The 21904-nt window shown below is 42.1% G+C and overlaps 1 protein-coding gene and 1 long non-coding RNA gene across 4 annotated transcripts in view; one reads left to right on the top strand and one right to left on the bottom strand.

The window, feature by feature from the left end:
* LOC123588722 (acyl-coenzyme A synthetase ACSM1, mitochondrial-like) overlaps nucleotides 1-8316 on the bottom strand; it is a 46139-nt gene extending 37823 nt beyond the window's left edge. For 2 of the 3 annotated variants that reach the window (XM_045459863.1, XM_045459865.1), the window contains exons 1-2: nucleotides 7086-7215; nucleotides 2359-2601 (exon numbers count right to left, since the gene is read on the bottom strand). In XM_045459863.1, the coding sequence (XP_045315819.1) occupies nucleotides 2359-2550 (192 nt within the window). In that variant the 5' untranslated portion in view covers nucleotides 2551-2601; nucleotides 7086-7215. Of the gene's footprint in view, nucleotides 1-2358; nucleotides 2602-7085; nucleotides 7216-8174 lie in introns of those variants that run through there. The other variant, XM_045459864.1, reaches the window with a different exon arrangement.
* A 1138-nt stretch (nucleotides 8317-9454) lies between these two features.
* LOC123588724 overlaps nucleotides 9455-21904 on the top strand; it is a 31969-nt gene continuing 19519 nt past the window's right edge. The window contains exons 1-2 of the long non-coding RNA XR_006707995.1: nucleotides 9455-9615; nucleotides 20590-20714. This is a non-coding gene — a long non-coding RNA (uncharacterized LOC123588724). The remainder of the gene's footprint in view (nucleotides 9616-20589; nucleotides 20715-21904) is intronic.

Here is a 21904-nt window from a genome sequence, read left to right on the forward strand (position 1 = left end):
CAGGATTCTGTTTTGTGTTAACCCAAACCCCTAACACCGCATATCTTAAAAATCCCATTTCCCTCACATCCATGAATTAATGTTCATGATTTCATTGTCTTTTTGTGCACACCCATCACCATGTTTGTAAGCCTTCTGATCCTAATAAAAACAGAATGAGGACCCTTACTCGGGACTCTTGTCCTCCCCCAGACATTAGCCACTCTCGCATTTTTAATCCTGTGTCCCGCTTTCTTGATGGATAAGAAAGAACACCAGATCCAGAGTTTACAATAATATCTATTTGACTATATGTATTAAGCAATGTTTAATATAAAATTGCATCAGGAGTTGGTAGGAAGAAATTGTTTGTCATGAGTTTCACCAAAACAAACAAAACGTAAGGTTGCTGACACTGTATTCACCTCTCCTAGGACATGAAGTGGGGAATCACACTGTCTATAGAGGAAAAATGAAGAGCTGCACATTTTATCTACTTTCCTATCTCCATTACCTAGAATAGTAATTGGCACATGTTAGGGGCTCACTAAGTTTTAGCAGAATGGATGGATGGATGGATGTAGTATCAAAGGGAGAGAATGAATGAATTTGGACAGAATGCAACCTCTCATGAACAGATTTGGGAGGCTTCTCTAGGAATCAGATCAAGTTGTGTGTAATATGTTAGGAGTCTAGAGTAACAAAATGTTTAATTTCTAAGATGAGTCAGGGGTTATAAGTTGGTGGCCTGTATCCCACCTCTGGACATAGGTTGTCTGGCTTACCAGGTACTTTCTTTTGTTTTATAACCAATTCTTTGCCAGGGCACTGGGTGGCTCAGTTGAGGGAAAGCTAGGGGAGAGGCCCCATGCATCACTAGAGACACAATGACCAAGATCAAGGCAATTAGCAAAGTGGCAACAGACAGATGAGAAGTGCTGGCAGAATAAATATTATTGGGATGAGGACGCTGGGGGTGGAGAGAACTTGGAGACATGGATAAATGGGCAAGGTTCAACAAGGATGATATAAAACGCAACAAAGATGAGGCATCCTGAGGTCATATTTACTTGGTGGTTCTCTCCATGGGTTGATGTGTTAACTACCTATAAGGACTATAAATCAAGGGGAAAGTGAAGGCATCACTTCTTGCTCTCTCTACCTCCTCCCTCGCCAGCCCATCTCATGGTTCAAAAGTTCTTAACTAGATTACTGGTCAGAGCAGTGATGAAAGTTAGTTTAGAATCTGAGGGAAGAGATGTTTGGCATCATCAAATTGTGATACCAGGTTAAATAATGTATTACAGAATTAGATAGCCTGGACCCAAATCCTGTTCTTTCCCTTATTAGGCATATGCTGGTTTCTGTGTGTTATTTAAACCCTTGACACCTCAGTTCCGTCATCTAGAAAATGGGGGTGATGAAAATGCTCACCTACTCATAGTATTAAATGCCAAGTGCACTTTAAAAAGTGCCTATGCCCTCCCTTGGCATTATTATGGGAATTCAGAAAAAGGAAAAAGAAGGAGGTGGGGAAGAAGCCCACATGTTAGTTGAATACTAACATATAATGCAGGTGCATGGGAAATTTAAAAATTATATTAACTCTCTGACTCCATCTCAGGTAAATTCTGTCCAAAGACAGTGTTGGGTGAGTTTTCTCACTGTGGACATCACCAGCTGGGACTTAGTAGCTGGAGCATCATGAACTGTCTATCTCAACTCCTAATGTCCCTACTTCGCCTCTCTTGGTCTGTCTCTTGGAGAGAGATAAACTGAACAGTGGGTTTTTCTGTAGACATGTGTAATCTCTAGAGGCCATATGGACTATTTTCCCTATACATACCCTAAAGACACTACTCAAGTAGGTAGTTGATAGGGAGGAATCCAGTTACACATGCCATCCTCAAAGAATGACAGATGACATGACCTAGCTACATGTGTCAGATGCTCATGTGTACAGTCAGGTGACCTGTCCCTTCCCTCTGAGTGTAGCCTGAAGTGAAGACCAAGTGTAATGAGACAAATTCCTATTAGGCTCATAGTCTCATTAGTTGAAGGTAAGAATTCAGACTAAGGTCAACTTACCGACCTTAGAAACTTTGGTCGCAATTATGTGACTGTGTACCAGATATTTTCACCTGCTATCTTGTTTCCAAAATGAGATTATCACCATTTCATAGATAAAACCACTGAGGCTCAGAGGATTGAGAACGTGACTAGGCTGAGAATTGAACCCCCAAATGTAAGCTTTTCCCACAACACTTCTAAGCTGAGGCAGAAGCCATTTCTGGTTCTGTGCCCCTCAGTCTACTAGGATCATGATAAGGTCAATGAGGCCATTCTTGTTCTCACCTCCCATCATGAGTGCCTCCTTACCTGCTCCAATTGAGTCCAATAGTCCAGGACATCACTTGCAAAGTTAAATTCCTTAGGTCTATCGTAGTCATTCCATCTCAGGGTTCCAGCTCCTGATAAAGACCGGCAGCAAAGGTACCAAGGGGCAGGGTGAAAGCCATGGTAGGATTTGTGGATGCCCCAGAGGACTTGGAGCCTCATCAGCCTCTGCATGGTGGAAGAGGCCTCAGGAAGCCGACACAGAATTCTCAGGTCAACACCTGCCTTGGGAAGAGATAGTACTAGATTGGCCATGGAATAGTAATTTCCTCCACAAAATGAAGGCAATAGCTTTGTGAGAGAAATAGCTTTGTTTCAGATCACCAGAATGTGGACGACACAAGACCCATCTGCATCACTACCCCTCTCTTGTTAACATTTTCTCTTGGATTCTGTGAGCCAACAATTTTTCCTGCCTGAGATTGCATTTCTGTCACTTGAGACTATAAGAATATTGACAAATATACAGCACCATACTCAGGAATGATGAGGCTAATATCACAACATCTGTGCTAGTGGACTGATATCTGGCCAGATGGGGGGCAGGGAACTTTCCCAGGACATCATTCCAGGCAGCTATCACCAACCCATCAGAGTTGACCCATGAAATGAAACTTTTTGCCACTCCAGATCCCAACAAAGACCCTTCACATGGAAGCAGAAACTTCATTTATTATTATTGATGACTGTGAAAAACTGCCTTAAGCTAGAACTATCTTTCCATGAGAATGCTGGCTGAAGGAAACCATTTCACAAGGAGTTTTGCCATCCAAGCACTTTATGTCTGCAAACAATAAAGTCTCCTCCCCCTTGTATTCAGCAATCATGATGACAGACCACAGAATAGATGGATAAAACCTGGCTCAATTTACTTTAAGGTGCTTTAGACCAATAATAATCTAACCCCAATTTTGAGGCTGCCCCCAGAGCCCCACTTTGCATTCCTAGTTGGGGAGGCACTGCTATATATGCAATAGAGTGAATGTCTGCATAAAATAGGATACTTGAAAAGTTCATCACTTAGAGTTTGCCTGTCAGCATGGACCCTTGGGCCACATGAACTAAATAAAGTATGCCCCTTTCTTTTTACCTCCTGTCAATCAACAGTACCATCTTTTGTTTTATCAGAGCACTTTTGGGCTAGAAAGACCCTAAGATATCAGCTGAGCCAGACCTGGCCCTTAGACATACTCCTGTTGGCTCTTGGTCTTTGTAGGGAAATTTAGAAGTTTTTTTAAAGTTTACTTATTTATTAATTTGAAGGGGGGGGAGAGAAAGAGGAGAGAATGAATGAGTTTGAGTGGCGAAGGGGCAGAGAGAGAGGGAGAGAGAGAGAGAATTCCAAGCAGGCTCTACACTGTCAGCACAGAATCCAACATGGGGCTTGGACTCATGAGCTGTGAGAGCATGACCTGAGCTGAAACCAAGATCTAGATGTTTAACTGACTAAGCGTCCCTGGAGGGAAATTTTAAATGGTCAACATTTAAACCTTGGGAGGTTTCATTTAAAAGCCCAGAAGGTTTCTCTTGAAAATGTAGGAGGTCTGGCAATACTGGGCCTTTATTTCAAACTGGCACTAACTGACTGAAGCTGAGAATTGTATGCTTAATTTACATGGAATGTTCTCCAATTTGACATGGTTTTCACCATGACTTTTTTTTCCCACACCAGCTTGCTTCTCCACTTACTGTACCTGTCAAGCCTCTGTGCATATTTGAGCTTAAAATCGTTCATTTGGGCCAACATCTCCAAAGGGACAGGGATTTCCCCAAGGTTGCAAGGCAAGTGTGGTAGCAGAGCTGGTTCTAGAAACATGCCTTTCATGTTCTTTTGTCCAACACATACCTGCCTCCACAAATGTGAACTGATTCAGAGCGGGAATACCAGACTCATCTGCGATTTTTATGCATGGTTATATAAATGGCCTCAGGAATCTTCCTTAAAATGCTCAGGGTCAGTGCAAATGACCCCTGAGTTAGTGGCTAAAGACAACAACAAAAGCAAGAGAAATAAGGAGGAAATTAATTCATTCTTTATTAGGGGTTAAATTGCATCTCCTTAAAATTCATATGTTGAAGTCCTAAGCTCCCAGTACCTCAGAATGTGACTATATTTGGAGACAGAATCTTTTCAGAGCTGATTAAGCTAAAATGAGGCCAGTAGATGGACTCAAATCCAGTATGACTGGTGGCATTAAAAGAAGAGGAGATTAGGACACAGACACACACAGCAAGGAAAATGACAGGCAAACATGAAAATAGGTATCCAAAACCCAAGGAGTGAGGCCTCAGAAAAACCAACCCTGCAGACAGCTTGATCTCAGGCTTCTCACCTCCAGAACTATGAGAAAAGACATTTGTGTTTGGAGCCCCCACAGTCTATGGTACTTTGTTATGGCAGTCCCAGCAAATGAACACACCTCTCTTAATCAAATAAAAAGAAATTACTTTGGCATCATCTTATAAATGTGTTTGCAACTCTAATTTAATCTCCATGAGAAGACCAAACACAGTGCCCAGTGAGGACTGTGGTAGCCAAGAGTGTGCCCTTAGGAGTCAAACATCATAGCTTCAAATTCCAGCCACTTCACTCACCACCTAGGTAAATGGGCAATTTTCTTAACCTCTGTCTAAAATATGGAAACACTGGCAGCACCTGTTTCCTACACTTGTGGTGATGAATGGCTGACATCCCACCTAAAGCATTGAGGCATGGACTCAGTGCAGATGAGTGCTCCGGAATCAGGAGCTATTATTAGTTGTCACTGTCTCTGGGGAAACTCTCACATGCTTAATCTTTGGAATTAGAGTCTAAAGAGAAGGAACAGGAATAAATTAATGAACAATCTTTTGAAGTGCTTTAAAGTAAATGAACAAATCAGACTATAGATGCTGGAGAGGATGTGGAGAAATGGGAACCCTCTTGCACTGTTGGTGGGAATGCAAACTGGTGCAGCCACTCTGGAAAACAGTGTGGAGGTTCCTGCAAAAATTAAAATAGATCTACCCTATGACCCAACAATAGCACTGCTAGGAATTTACCCAAGGGATACAGGAGTACTGACACATAGGGGCACTTGTACCCCAATGTTTATAGCAGCACTTTCAACAATAGCCAAATTATGGAAAGAGCCTAAATGTCCATCAACTGATGAATGGATAAAGAAATTGTGGTTTATATACACAATGGAATATTATGTGGCAATGATACAGAATGAAATATGGCCTTTTGTAGCAACGTGGATGGAACTGGAAAGTGTTATGCTAAGTGGAATAAGTCATACAGAGAAAGACAGATACCATATGTTTTCACTCTTATGTGGATCCTGAGAAACTTAACAGAAGACCATGGGGGAGGGGAAGGAAAAAAAAGTTAGAGAGGGAGGGAGCCAAACCATAAGAGACTCTTAAAAACTGAGAACAAACTGAGGGTTGATGGGGGGTGGGAGGGGGAGTAGGGTTAGTGATGGGCATTGAGGAGGGCACCTGTTAGGATGAGCACTGGATGTTGTATGGAAACCAATTTGACAATAAATTTCGTATTAAAAAAAATAAAAATTGAATAAAGGTCAAATCTATCCATAAAAAAAAGAAGTGCTTTAAAGTATATTTTGAGGTCACTATGGAATTGTGGCTTTGAAAGGTGGCTAAGCCCACCATTATTTGCCTAGGTACACAGTGCTTGAAGAGTTCCTGGAACTGAGCTTTGATTTCACAAGATTTTGGACTGAAAAAGCTATTTATTTTATGAGGCAACACACTTAGCATGGCAAAGGAGATCCTGGAGTTACAGAGCCAAGTTTAGTTCCACTGGCTACCAGCTCAGTAAACTTGGCCACTGTTTTTATGTCTCTGGAATTAAGGGCACACTAGTAGTATCTACCTTGGGGCTTCCTGCAAGGATTAGTGATATAATATGTATACATTATCTTGCCAGCATTGTGCCTAATATACAATAAGGGCTAAATAAATATTGAAGTGCTAATTCCCAGCAAATTTGGAAGCCAACTCCCCATTAGATATTAAAAATATTTTTTAGGGGCGCCTGGGTGGCGCAGTCGGTTGAGCGTCCGACTTCAGCCAGGTCACGATCTCGCGGTCAGTGAGTTCGAGCCCCGCGTCAGGCTCTGGGCTTATGGCTCAGAGCCTGGAGCCTGTTTCCGATTCTGTGTCTCCCTCTCTCTCTGCCCCTCCCCTGTTCATGCTCTGTCTCTCTCTGTCCCAAAAATAAATAAACGTTGGAAAAAAAATTAAAAAAAAATTTTTTTTTTAAATGAAAGACATTCACTTTATATAATATGAACTAACTTCTGCATAGTGGAGTTTTCTTTCACTTGTTCACTTTCTGGGTCATTCTTACTTCTCTATGTACCCTCCTTCACAGCCCATCACATTCAGATCTGCCTAACATGAAACAGATCACACTCTATGCCAGCCACTGCACTTGGCCTATCACATGTATAATTTCCTTTATCCTTCTCACGATACCCCCATTCTCCTTTTGCAATTAAGGAAATTAAATGTGAAAAGAGTTAAGAGCCTTGCCCAAAGTCAGCCAACCTATAAGTGACACAGTCAGAACTTGAAATTTGGTCTTCATATTTTAAACTATGCAAATACTTTCCTGTCCTACGTACACACACACACACACACACACACACACACACACACACACACCTCACAAAGATGCTTTCATTCACCTGTCTTACCTGGTACTCTCTAGGCAAGAGGTGGGCTTGGTCCTGGACTAGTGTAGAAATGGGAACTTGGAATATTCAGTTCTCTCTGATCAGAAAAGTCCCCAACACTGTACACACAAAAGAACTTTCCACCTCTGGGGCGGAGAACTTGGCAAGAATTGGATGATTTAGAAATAGGAGGAGATGTTCAGATAGAAAATGGCAGAAAACAATCACAGTCCTCCATGGGAGATAATCAGTTGGGTAAAGAAAGTATTTGAAGTCACCCCAGTTCTTATGGGATGATGACCTGCGGTGTGAATAAATAAATAAAGTCAAATGGAGAACTCTCACTAGCTCTCTGTGGCTAACCTCCTCTCTGTCCCAACCCTGTACCTCCAATGCTCACATTTAAGTGACAGCCAAGTGGCACAAAGCCTGTGCTCTGGAAGCAGAAAGGTCTAAGTTTAAGTCTCCAGTCTGCCACCTACCATCTCTTTGACTTTCACTGACCTCCTTTATCTACCCTTGTTTCCTTATGTGCAAAATGGGAATGATAATAAGGATACCTGTCTCTTAGGGTCGTCTTGTCTTTGTTGCCTTTGTTAGGATTAGAGAATAATTTATGATGAGCATGTAGCACAGTGCTTGGCATAATCAATGGTGGCTGTTTTTATTAATTTGGGATTTGGAGAGAAATACTTTGGTGTACTAGCAAAATGCAGGGTCTTTGGAATCCCAAGGCCTGAGCTGAAATTCTGGATCAACCTCTTACAAAATGGCTGATGGACAAGTCATTTGCTTCCTTTAACCCTTGACATTCTCATCTGAAAAACAGAGGAGTGGGGTTGTTAATCAGATTTGTCCCTTGAGATCTTTGAAAGGACTGCACCTAGTAAAGTTTGTACAGCACTTGGCTGAGGCATGTAGATGCTGGATTGATACTGATGCTGCATTGAATAAGCCCAAATTGCTGCATGAAGTGGCTTGCACTGTTAGTTTTCTACTAGAGACATTTTTGGGGTGTTGTGGGGGGATGAGGATCTCCAGAACCTTGACCCAACTTTCCCAGACCCTTTTTTACCCTCCCACCCTCCAATGAACCAAGGACAAAAATACCTCTGCTTGAAGTCACCACAAAGATTGCTGGAGACACACAGAATATCCCTGCCAGGGCTGACAAGCAAGCCTGGTTTCTGAAAGGTGAGTTGTCCTCCTCCTGGCTGATTCACTCAAGATGAATTCTCAGCTCAAGATAGGCTTTTCTACAGAGAAGGGTGGATGAGAAGGCAGGGACAGTTGACTGGGCATAGATTAAAAATTAAACAGCCAAAGTATCAGAGCATAAGAGACCTTGATATTCAAGCAGAAGATGGAGTCACTTTTGGGAAGATGGTGGGGACAGGAGGAAAAGTCCACAATACACACTCTGGATCTCAGTGGATCTCCTGTATGGAAATGTAACACTGGTATTGTGGTCAAGAAGACCAACTCTGGAGCCCGGCAGCCTGGGTTTTGGTACTGCTTTACCAGTTACCAGTTCTGTGACACTAACCAGCTTTCCTATCCCCATGTGCCTTAGTTTGCTAATCTGCAACAACGGGTCGATGGTACAGATAGGGGAATTCTCTAAAGATTCCATGCACACTTCTCTTTTCATTTTGAAGCCTCTCTCACAGTCAGAATAAGGCCATTGAATTTCAGGTCTTGGACAATGAACACTAAGCAGACACTAGTCACGTCTGGTCTAGGAAGTTCTCTATATTCTCTTCCCCTGACTCAGTAGTCCCGGAAACCCCGTGTAGAGATAATAACATCAAAATATGTCAAGAGACACTATCAGCCTCATTCTCTGTTGGGCCCATTCTGCATTACAGCTTTTAGATACCACATTCTCTTGCCTCTCTGTACAGTTTGCTGGGATTTCTGGACCTCCCAAACCAATTGTGAGATAGGCTCCGCATCCAGCTCACAGCCCCAGGGGTCTCTGTATCTCTTACCCCAGGATCCTCTTCTTTTCAGAGTAACCAGACCCTGGAGGCATGCGAGAGATGGAATGTTACCCACATGTGTGTAGAGAAGAACGACTGAAAAAGAAAAACCAAAAATCATGAGGGCATCAAAAAGCTGGATCTTAGTTTCTGTAAATTAAACCCCTGCTTTTCTAAGCAAACACCCCCTTCCTGCTCAGGCTCAGTCCTTCTCCTCTATCCCTCCTTCTGTGGCTGACTGGCTCTGTTGGCCACCAGCAGGTTTAATTGAAGGTAACTAAAATTAAGTAAGAGGTTACTTCTGATCCGAACTCTCAGAGCCGGTTTGCCATGCCCAGGCTGACTGCGCCTCTGATTGCTGAGACAGCATTTATTCTCTTGGCACCCACTCTGCCTCTCACACTGCACCTCTCCTAGTGGTTTGCCTGAACCCCGCCAGGTGCCTCCACAGGCCTCATCTCCGCGGATCTCTATTGTACTCGTGTAGTGATACTAGAGTACAACCGGTTCCCGATGAGTGGTCTGCTGCAGCAATGGAACAAGTCACGCTGGTGCCTTCAACTCTAAAGGTTGGCTCCTTTCTGGTAACCATCAGTTACTTCTCTATACTTAAGTCCATTACTTGGTGAGAGGGGGTGAAGGGTGAAATAGATAAATGGGGATTAAGGAGGGCCCTTGTGAGGAGAACCTGATGTTATATTTAAATAATGAATCACTAAATTGTACACCTGCAACTAATATTACAATGTATGTTAACTAACTGGAATTTAAATTTTAAAAACTTAAAAATATATATTCTTTAAATAGAAAAAAAAAAAAATTTGGCTCTTTTCCCCACCGATCCTTGGCTAGCTACTTCCTTGTAGGTAGGTGACACTACTTGCCTTTTCTCTCAGGTTTTCGTTTTGGTCTCGTCCTTTTCTTCTTCTCTGCAATCCTGCCCCATTCTTACTGTATCTCAGACTTAGCCATACCTTGCCTTCCTTTCTTCTCTCTTTCTTTACTTCTTTGTTTCTTTCCTTCCTTCCCTCCTTTCTTCCTTCCTTCTTGTTTACTATAACCATGCACTATTACCTCTATTCTTATTTATTCAGTATTTTTCTTTACATCAATTCCCTTTAAAAATTAAATGAACAAGGGGCGCCTGGGTGGCGCAGTCGTTGGGCGTCCGACTTCAGCCAGGCCACGATCTCGAGGTCCGTGAGTTCGAGCCCCGCGTCAGGCTCTGGGCTGATGGCTCAGAGCCTGGAGCCTGTTTCCGATTCTGTGTCTCCCTCTCTCTCTCTGCCCCTCCCCCGTTCATGCTCTGTCTCTCTCTGTCCCCAAAATAAATAAATGTTGAAAAAAAAAATTAAATGAACAAGAAAAAGCCCAGAGTAATCCAAACAAAACTCTGTACCAGTACTATAATTAAGCAATTATTTTACTTGTCACAGGCAGGAAACTAAAAATGAATACAATGAAAGCAAAAATTGTTGCTGTTATTAAGCCCCAATTCCAGTACAGTTCCCTGCCAAATATTTGAGACCAGTCTTGTTCTCTTTTGTTAGAAAAGGGAGAAATTAAGGTTTGATCAGTTATTTATTGCTACGATAATATTACATAATAAACAGTGGCACACATTTATTTAACACACATTTACTGCTTTCTCTCTAGTCTCAGACCAGTGGCTCTTTTTATAGTGGATAGCAGAAGCACCCCAAAATCAAGCCAAACCCTGTAAGCGCATTTAAAACTTCTGTTTGCGTCATTTCTGTTAATGTTCCATTGGCCAAAGCAAGCCACAGGACCAAGCTCAACCTCATCAAGCAGAGAATCATATTCCTTCCTGAATACATTGTGTGGGAGTAGGGAGTGAGTAAAGACTGAATATTCGCTGAATAATAAATCTACTCTACCACCATAGAGTAGAGGACAGAGAAGTAGCAAACTGAGACTTTCTCTTTTTTTTAATTAATTAATTAATTTTAAAAATCTTTCTATGTCTTTTATTTTTTGTTATTTATTTTTTTTATTCTCAGTTTAGTTGACATACAGTGTATTCTTGGCTTTAGGAGGAGAACCCAGTGATTCATCACTTACATATAACACCCAGTGCTCATCCCAATAAGTTCCCTCCTTAATGCCCATCACCCATTTCCCCCACCCCATCAACCCTCAGTTTGTTCTCTGTATTTAAGAGTCTCTGTGGTTTGCCTCCCTCTCTGTTTTTATCTTATTTTTCCTTTCCTTCCCCTAGGATCACCTGTTAAATTTCTCAAATTACACATATGAGTGAAGTCATATAATGTCTTTCTCTGACTGACTTGTTTTGCTTAGCATAATACCTTCCAGTTCCATCCACATTATTGCAAATAGCAAGATTTCATTCTTTTTCACCACCAAGCAGTATTCCATTGTATATGTATACCACAGCTTCTTTATCTATTCATCAGTTGATGAAAATTTGAGCTCTTTCCATAATTTGGCTATTGTTGATAGTGCTGCTATAAACATTGGGGTGTATGTGCCCCTTCGAATCAGCATTTTTGTATCCTTTGGATAAATTCTTGGTAGCAGAATTGCTGGGTCCTTGGGTAGTTCTATTTTTTTTTTTTTTTTTTTTTTTTTTTGAGGAACCTCCAGTTTTCCAGAATGGCTGCACCAGTTTGCATTCTCTCCAACAGTGCAAAAGAGATCCTCTTTCTCCGCATCTTCGCCAGCATCTGTTGTTTCCTGAGTTGTTAATTTTAGCAACGCTGACCAGTGTGAGGTGGTATCTCATTGTGGTTTTGATTTGCATTTTCCTGATGATGAGCAATGTTGGACATCTTTTCATGTAACTGAGACCTTCTAGTTTACTTAGTTGAAAAGAAATGGACAGGGTGAGCTCACTCTGGTTCTGGACAAAATCAGGGTTCCTTTAGCAAGGAACAAGGTGGTGTAGAGGTGATTGTGTGGAAGGCCACTGAGTGGGTCGATGAGCCCGCTAGGGCTGCTGTAAAAACCCTACACACTGGGTGGTTTAAACAACAGACATTTATTTTCTCACAATTCTGGAGGCTGGATGTCCAAGATCATGGTGCTGGCAGGGTTGGATTCCTCTTGGCTTGCAGATGGCCAGCCTCTGGCTACCTCTTCACATGGTCATCTGTCTATGCATGCACTTCTGGTACCTTTCTATGTCCCCTAATCTGCTCTTCTTTTGAAGACACCAATCAAGTTGCATGAGGGCACTCTCTAATGCCCTCCTTTTAACTTAATTGCATCTTTAATTTTTTTTTAATTTGAGAGAGAAAGAGAACAATGAGCCAGGGAGAGAGGCAGATGGAGAGAGAGAATCTTATGCAGGCTCCACGCTCAGCACAGAGCCTGATGCAGAGCTCAATCCCAAGGCCCTGGGATCATGACCTGAGCTGAAATCAGGAGTCAGACACTCAACTGACTGAGCACCCCAAGCACCCCTTAACTGCCTCTTTCAATGTCTTATCTCCAAATACAGTCACCTTCTGAGGTAATGGGGGCTAGGGCTTTAGCATACAAAATTTGGGGGACACAATTCAGCCCATAACAGCAGGAGAAAAGCAATGTTGGCCACACTTGTTGAAGTCCCTCCCTCCTCCAAAAGTTGCTTCTTTGATTCTGTATCTTTTCTTCTGTTCCTTCCCCTTCCAATTAATGTTTATTGGATATAGTAGACTACATTAGCTGTTTCCATCTTTTTTATCTGTCACTGATAATCCAAAGCTAATTTTTTCTCACTTAATCACTCACCAAAACTGTTTGGGTTTTGTTTGTTTATTGTTTGTTTTCTGGAAACATGTTTTCTAATGTGCTTGCTACCAAATGCAATAGGTCCTTTTCAGTTCTGACTCATGGCCATTCTGGGTGATGTCAAGAAACTCTTCAATTGCTCTCTTCTTTATGTTATCACATCCTGTCTTTTCTGAGTCTCCTTTGCCAATATTGTCCACAGGGCCCCCTTTCTATTTCTTCTCTTTAGATATTCTTGTTCTCCAAGGACCCATCCTCAGCAAATAGCTCCTCTCATTCCCTATGAACTTTCCATCTCATTCTTCCTCTGTCTGGGTAATTTCCTAAACCACATTTAAAATCATGACCTTTCGGTTACTAGGACGATGGTGGCATAGGAGGACGCTGGGCTCACCGCGTGTCCTGCTGATTACTTAGATTCCACCTACACCTGCCTAAATAACCCAGAAAACTGCCAGAGGATTAGCAGAACGGAGTCTCCAGAGCCAAGCGCAGACGAGAGGCCCACAGAAGAGGGTAGGAAGGGCGGCGAGGCGGTGCATGCTCCACGGATTGGCGGGAGGGAGCCAGGGCAGAGGGGCGGCCCGCCGGCCAAGCAGAGCCCCAAGTCTGGCTTGCAAAAGCGGAGAGGCCGGATGGAGTGTGTTCCGACAGCAAGCGGAACTTAGCATCTGGGAGGTCATAAGTTAACAGCTCTGCTCAGAAAGAGGGAAGGCTGGAGGACAAAGGGAGGGAGAGCTGCTGAGCCCCGGGACGACAGAGCTCAGTTTGGCGGGGAACAAAGGCGCTAGCCAGCGCCATCTCCCTCGCCCATCCCCCAGCCAAAATCCCAGGGAACTTGCTAGCTCTGGGCAAACACCCAACGCTGTGCTTCTGCGGAGCCACCCCTCCGGCAGCAGGTCTGACTCCCTCCCACTGTCACAGGGCCTCTCCTGAAGTGGATCACCTAAGGAGAAGCAAGCTAAGCATGCCCCTCCTGCCCCCGTGCACCTTGCCTACCCACCCCAGCTAATACGCCAGATCCCCAGCACCACAAGCCTGACAGTGTGCAAGTAGCCCAGACAGGCCACGCCACCCTACAGTGAATCCCGCCCCTGGGAGAGGGGAAGAGAAGGCACACACCAGTCTGACTGTGGCCCCATCGGTGGGCTGGGGGCAGACATCAGGTCTGACCGTGGCCTCGCCCACCAACTCCAGTTATACATCACAGCACAGGGGAAGTGCCCTGCAGGTCCACACCACTCCAGGGACTATCCAAAATGACCAAACGGAAGAATACCCCTCAAAAAAATGTCCAGGAAATAACAACAGCTAAAGAAACTGATCAAAAAGGATTTAAATGATGTAACAGAAAGTGAATTTAGAATAATAGTCATAAAATTAATCGCTGGGCTTGAAAACAGTATAGAGGACAGCAGAGAATCTCTTGCTACAGAGATCAAGGGACTAAGGAACAGTCAGGAGGAGCTGAAAACCGCTTTAAACAAGATGCAAAATAAAATGGAAACGTCCATGGCTCAGATTGAAGAGGCAGAGGAGAGAATAGGTGAACTAGAAGATAAAAGTATGGAAAAAGAGGAAGCTGAGAAAAGAGAGATAAAAAAATCCAGGAGTATGAGGGGAAAATTAGAGAACTAAGTGATACACTAAAAAGAAATAATATATGCATTATTGGTATCCCAGAGGAGGAAAAGAGAGGGAAAGGTGCTGAAGGTGTACTTGAAGAAATCATAGCTGAGAACTTCCCGGATCTGGGGAAGGAAAAAGGCATTGAAATCCAAGAGGCACAGAGAACTCCCTTTAGATGTAACTTGAATCGATCTTCTGCACGACATATCATAGTGAAACTGGCAAAATACAAGGATAAAGAGAAAATTCTGAAAGCAGCTAGAGATAAATGTGCTCTAACATATAAAGGGAGACATATAAGACTCGTGACCAATCTCTCTACTGAAACTTGGCAGGCCAGAAAGGAATGGCAGGAGATCTTCAATGTGATGAACAGAAAAAAATATGCAGCTGAGAATCCTTTATCCAGCAAGTCTGTCATTTAGAATAGAAGGAGAGATAAAGGTCTTCCCAAACAAACAAAAACTGAAGGAATTTGTCACCACTAAACCAGCCCTAAAAGAGATCCTAAGGGGAATCCTGTGAGACAAAGTACCAGAGACATCGCTACAAGCATAAAACATACAGACATCACAATGACTCTAAACCCATATCTTTCTATAATAACACTGAATGTAAATGGACTAAATGCACCAACCAAAAGACATAGGGTATCAGAATGGATAAAAAAACAAGACCCATCTATTTGCTGTCTACAAGAGACTCATTTTAGACTTGAGGACACCTTCAGATTGAGAGTGAGGGGATGGAGAACTATTTATCATGCTACTGGAAGCCAAAAAAAAAAAGCTGGAGTAGCCATACTTATATCAGACAAACTAGACTTTAAATTAAAGGCTGTAACAAGAGATGAAGAAGGGCATCATATAATCATTACAGGGTCTATCCATCAGGAAGAGCTAACAGTTATAAATGTCTATGCACCGAATACGGAAGCCCCCAAATATATAAAACAATTACTCATAAACATAAGCAACCTTATTGATAAGAATGTGGTAATTGCAGGGGACTTTAACACTCCACTTACAGAAATGGATAGATCATCTAGACACACGGTCAATAAAGAAACAAGTGCCCTGAATGATACATTGGATCAGATGGACTTGACAGATATATTTAGAACTCTGCATCCCAAAGCAACAGAATATACTTCTCGAGTGCACATGGGACATTCTCCAAGATAGATCATATACTGGGTCACAAAACAGCCCTTCATAAGTATATAAGAATTGAAATTATACCATGCATACTTTCAGACCACAATGCTATGAAGCTTGAAATCAACCACAGGAAAAAGTCTGGAAAACCTCCAAAAGCATGGAGGTTAAAGAACACCCTACTAAAGAATGAGTGGGTCAACCAGGCAATTAGAGAAGAAATTAAAAAATATATGGAAACAAACGAAAATGAAAATACAACAATCCAAATGCTTTGGGATGCAGCGAAGGCAGTCCTGAGAGGAAAATACATTGCAATCCAGGCCTATCTCAAGAAACAAGAAAAATCCCAAATACAAAATCTAACAGCACACCTAAAGGAAATAGAAGCAGAACAGCAAAGGCAGCCTAAACCCAGCAGAAGAAGAGAAATAATAAAGATCAGAGCAGAAATAAACAATATAGAATCTAAAAAAACTGTAGAGCAGATCAACGAAACCAAGAGTTGGTTTTTTGAAAAAATAAACAAAATTGACAAACCTCTAGCCAGGTTTCTCAAAAAGAAAAGGGAGATGACCCAAATAGATAAAATCATGAATGAAAATGGAATGATTACAACCAATCCCTCAGAGATACAAACAATTATCAGGGAATACTAGGAAAAATTATATGCCAACAAATTGGACAACCTGGAAGAAATGGACAAATTCCTAAACACCCTCACTCTTCCAAAACTCAATCAGGAGGAAATAGAAAGCTTGAACAGACCCATAACCAGCGAAGAAATTGAATCAGTCATCAAAAATCTCCCAACAAATAACAGCCCAGGACCAGATGGCTTCCCAGGAGAGTTCTACCAGACATTTAAAGCAGACATAATACCTATCCTTCTCAAGCTATTCCAAGAAATAGAAAGGGAAGGAAAACTTCCAGACTCATTCTATGAAGCCAGCATTACTTTGATTCCTAAACCAGACAGAGACCCAGTAAAAAAAGAGAACTACAGGGGCGCCTGGGTGGCGCAGTCGGTTAAGCGTCCGACTTCAGCCAGGTCACGATCTCGCGGTCCGTGAGTTCGAGCCCCGCGTCGGGCTCTGGGCTGATGGCTCAGAGCCTGGAGCCTGTTTCCGATTCTGTGTCTCCCTCTCTCTCTGCCCCTCCCCCGTTCATGCTCTGTCTCTCTCTGTCCCAAAAATAAATAAACGTTGAAAAAAAAAATTAAAAAAAAAAAAAAAAGAGAACTACAGGCCAATATCCCTGATGAATATGGATGCAAAAATTCTCAATAAGATACTAGCAAATCGAATTCAACAGCACATAAAAAGAATTATTCACCATGATCAAGTGGGATTCATTTCTGGGATGCAGGGCTGGTTCAACATTCGCAAATCAATCAACGTGATACATCACATTAATAAAAGAAAAGAACCATATGATCCTGCCAATTGATGCAGAAAAAGGCCTTTGACAAAATTCAGCACGCTTTCTTAATAAAAACCCTCGAAAAAGTCAGGATAGAAGGAACATACTTAAACATCATAAAAGCCATTTATGAAAAGCCCACAGCTAACATCATCCTCAATGGGGAAAAACTGAGAGCTTTCCCCCTGAGATCAGGAACACGACAGGGATGCCCACTCTCACCGCTGTTGTTTAACATAGTGTTGGAAGTGCTAGCATCAGCAATCAGACAACAAAACGAAATCAAAGGCATCAAAATTGGCAAAGATGAAGTCAAGCTTTCACTTTTTGCAGATGACATGATACATGGAAAATCCGATAGACTCTACCAAAAGTCTGCTAGAACTGATACATGAATTCAGCAAAGTTGCAGGATACAAAATCAATGTACAGAAATCAGTTGCATTCTTATACACTAACAATGAAGCAACAGAAAGACAAATAAAGAAACTGATCCCATTCACAATTGCACCAAGAAGCATACAATGCCTAGGAATAAATCTAACCAAAGATGTAAAAGATCTGTATGCTGAAAACTATAGAAAGCTTATGAAGGTAATTGAAGAAGATATAAAGAAATGGAAAGACATTCGCTACTCATGGATTGGAAGAATAAATATTGTCAAAATGTCAATACTACCCAAAGCTATCTACACATTCAATGCAATCCCAATCAAAATTGCACCAGCATTCTTCTCGAAACTAGAACAAGCAATCCTAAAATTCATATGGAACCGCAAAAGGCCCCAAATAGCCAAAGTAATTTTGAAGAAGACCAAAGCAGGAGGCATCACAATCCCAGACTTTAGCCTCTACTACAAAGCTGTCATCATCAAGACAGCATGGTATTGGCACAAAAACAGACACATAGACCAATGGAATAGAATAGAAACCCCAGAACTAGACCTACAAACGTATGGCCAACTCATCTTTGACAAAGCAGGAAAGAACATGCAATGGAAAAAAGACAGTCTCTTTAACAAATGGTGCTGGGAGAACTGGACAGCAACATGCAGGTTGAAACTAGACCACTTTCTCACACCATTCACAAAAATAAACTCAAAATGGATAAAGGACCTGAATGTGAGACAGGAAACCATCAAAACCCTAGAGGAGAAAGCAGGAAAAGACCTCTCTGACCTCAGCCGTAGCAATTTCTTACTCGATACATCCCCAAAGGCAAGGGAATTAAAAGCAAAAATGAACTACTGGGATCTTACGAAGATAAAAAGCTTCTGCACAGCAAAGGAAACAACCAACAAAACTAAAAGGCAACCAGCAGAATGGGAAAAGATATTTGCAAATGACATATCAGACAAAGGGCTAGTATCTAAAATCTATAAAGAGCTCACCAAACTCCACACCCGAAAAACAAATAACCCAGTGAAGAAATGGGCAGAAAACATGAATAGACACTTCTCTAAAGAAGACATCCGGATGGCCAACAGGCACATGAAAAGATGTTCAGCGTCGCTCCTCATCAGGGAAATACAAATCAAAACCACACTCAGATATCACCTCACGCCAGTCAGAGTGGCCAAAATGAACGAATCAGGAGACTATAGATGCTGGAGAGGATGTGGAGAAACGGGAACCCTCTTGCACTGTTGGTGGGAATGCAAATTGGTGCAGCCACTCTGGAAAACAGTATGGAGGTTCCTCAGAAAATTAAAAATAGACCTACCCTATGACCCAGCAATAGCACTGCTAGGAATTGACCCAAGGGATACAGGACTACTGATGCATAGGAGCACTTGTACCCCAATGTTTATAGAAGCACTCTCAACAATAGCCAAATTATGGAAAGAGCCTAAATGTCCATCAACTGATGAATGGATAAAGAAATTGTGGTTTATATACACAATGGAGTACTACAGGGCAATGAGAAAGAACGAAATATGGCCCTTTGTAGCAACGTGGATGGAACTGGAGAGTGTGATGCTAAGTGAAATAAGCCATACAGAGAAAGACAGATACCATATGTTTTCACTCTTATGTGGATCCTGAGAAACTTAACAGAAACCCATGGGGGAGGGGAAGGAAAAAAAAAAAAAGACGTTAGAGTGGGAGAGAGCCAAAGCATAAGAGACTCTTAAAAACTGAGAACAAACTGAGGGTTGATGGGGGGTGGGAGGGAGAGGGGGGTGGGTGATGGGTATGGAGGAGGGTACCTTTTGGGATGAGCACTGGGTGTTGTATGGAAACCATTTTGATAATAAATTTCATATACTGAAAAATAAAATAAAATAAAATAAAATCATAACCTTTCCCCTGAGTTCAAACTTAAATATTCAATTGATTACTAAATATATACCAACCTCGGTATGACCTATATTAACATGACCACAACTGAAATCAATGTCCCCACCTTCAAACCTGTTCCTCTCAGAAAATTTTACAGTCACCTACCCCAGTACAAGTAATCAAAAACCTAGACATCATCCTTAAGCGCCTCTTTTCCCTTAACTCCATTTGCCTTATGTAGTCACAAAGTCACCAGGTTCCAAGAAGAAATTCTTCTGATAATTTCTCAAATTTGGGGTGCCTGGCTGGCTCTGTTGGAAGCGTGTGCAGCTCTTGATTTTGGGGTTGTGAGTTCAAGTCCCATATTTGGTATAGATATTACTTAATAAACAAATATTTAAGAAAACAGTTTCTCAAACTTACCTTTAATACATTCACCTCTCACCTACCAAGGTAATCATTTAGACTTGCATTGTTGACTGAATTGATTATTCTCCAGATGAAGTCCAAACCCTTTATCATGTGTTACAATGACCACTCCTTCTGTCATTTCAAAACTTGAACTTGATGTTGAAATAATATTGAGTGCACCTTCCCCAGGCTAAGTTCCTCCTTCTAAGTACAAATAATGGCAGCAATCTTGGGACATATTATGTCACCAACACATATGCAAACTGGTTAGTCTGGGAATCTCCTAGCGCTATTGATTGCCCAGGGAAATTATACACATCCAATACTTGGCCACTGGGATTTGGCAATCCTTACTTCTTAATTCCTGGGATTATGGGGGTATCATACAGGCTTTTACTAGATAAGGACAGGAAGGATGAGGTTATCTATCTTTATCTCATCCTGAAAAAGATGATATTTGGTGATTTCATTATAATCCCAGGAAACCAATCTTTGTGAAAAGGACAGGCTAAATATTATGACTACATTTTCCAAGCCATACAGAGAAGGGGATGGAGTGAAGGGAGGAGATGCAGATTGCTGATTTTGGGTAGGTCAGACATTTCCCCTAAAGATATGGGTTCCCATCATCAATCATTCCTGAGCATTGAGAAGATAAGGAGATTGTGGGCTGGGCAGTGAGGAAGGGGATATGATAAAAAACAATAAAGATAGCAATGAAAGGGTCAAAATGAACAATCTGCCAAATTTAAAATTTTTGGAAGCAGTCAATTAAATGATATTCCCTTAAACCTGGATAAATCCAGATTAAGAAAGACAAAGTTGTGCTATTTGATTAACAGATTGTGTTTCTCTACTAGCCCAAACATAAACTCTGGTGTCTTTCAGTGGATTGCAGGATATCACAGTATGTACACATTGGAGTGGGAATTTTAAGATGACTGCAAGAGAAGTACTTTGGCAGGGGCTGGAAGAGATGGCAAGTGAAACGAAAGGGTGCACGGGTGTTGTAGGTATGTTTGAACCTTCTGCTGTCATTTACCAGCTATGTGGCTTTGGGGATTATCACTTAATCTCTCCAAGTCTTTGTTTTCTTCTCTGTAAAATGAGGAACATAATAGTACCCGAATCAGGGGTGTCTGGGTGGCTCAGTTGGTTGAGCGTCTGACTCTTGGTTTCAGTTCAGGTCATGATCTCGCGGCTTCATGGGTTTGAGACCTGCATCAGGCTCTGCACTGGCAGTGCAGAGCCTGCTTGGGATTCTCTCTCTCTCTCTCTCTCTCTCTCTCTCTGCCCCTCCCTCACTTGCACTGTCTCTGTTTCTTCCAAAATAAATAAATAAACTTTCAGAACAACAACAAAAATAGTACCTGAATCAAAGGGTGACTATGAATTTTAAGTGGGATCAGTATCTGTATTTTCTCGGTATAGAGCCTGACACTTGGCAAGAACTTGATAAGCGAGTGATATTCTAACTACTGCTGTTGCTGTTATTACTAAGTATTCTTAAGGAGAAGAATCTAGACTCTCTGAGGTCCTTTGCTTGCTTCTCCAACTCACTTGAAACTGCTACGAAGGTTTATACTCCATCCCCGGGTTCAAAACAAAGCCCCCCAGAGGCCCCAGAAACTGAGTCTGTGGTTCATCATTCAACAATGCCCCTCTCCCCTTCTTTATTGTCTCCAAAGATAATCCCCATGGTCTTGATTTAAAAATGATTTTAGGGGGCACTTGGGTGGCTCAGTCGGTTAAGCATCTGACTTCAACTCAGGTCACGATCTCACAGTCCGTGAGTTCGAGCCCCATGTCAGGCTCTGTGCTGACAGCTCAGAGCCTGGAGCCTGCTCTGTGTCTCCCTCTCTCTCTGCCCCTCCCCTGCTCATGCTCTCTCTCTGTCTCAAAAATAAATAAAAACATTAAAAAATTTTTAAAAAATGATTTCATTACTTGATTCTAGGAACACTCAATATCCCCACAAACACGAGCCATGGGGAAGGGACACTTCTTTGGAGGTGCCTACACTGTCCTCATACCTACGTTCTGAGGTCTGTAGATGCCACAGGACAGACAAAATCCCTAGGCCAGTGTCTGGCATGTGGCAAATACTCAATAAATGGATATTCCCCTCCTCTGATCATGCCTGCCCTGAGGTTTGGGGTGACTTGGGGAGGCCTCCAATGTCCCAACCACGTGCACATGCCTC

Source organism: Leopardus geoffroyi, chromosome E3, assembly GCF_018350155.1.
Source record: "Leopardus geoffroyi isolate Oge1 chromosome E3, O.geoffroyi_Oge1_pat1.0, whole genome shotgun sequence".
NCBI lineage: Eukaryota > Metazoa > Chordata > Mammalia > Carnivora > Felidae > Leopardus > Leopardus geoffroyi.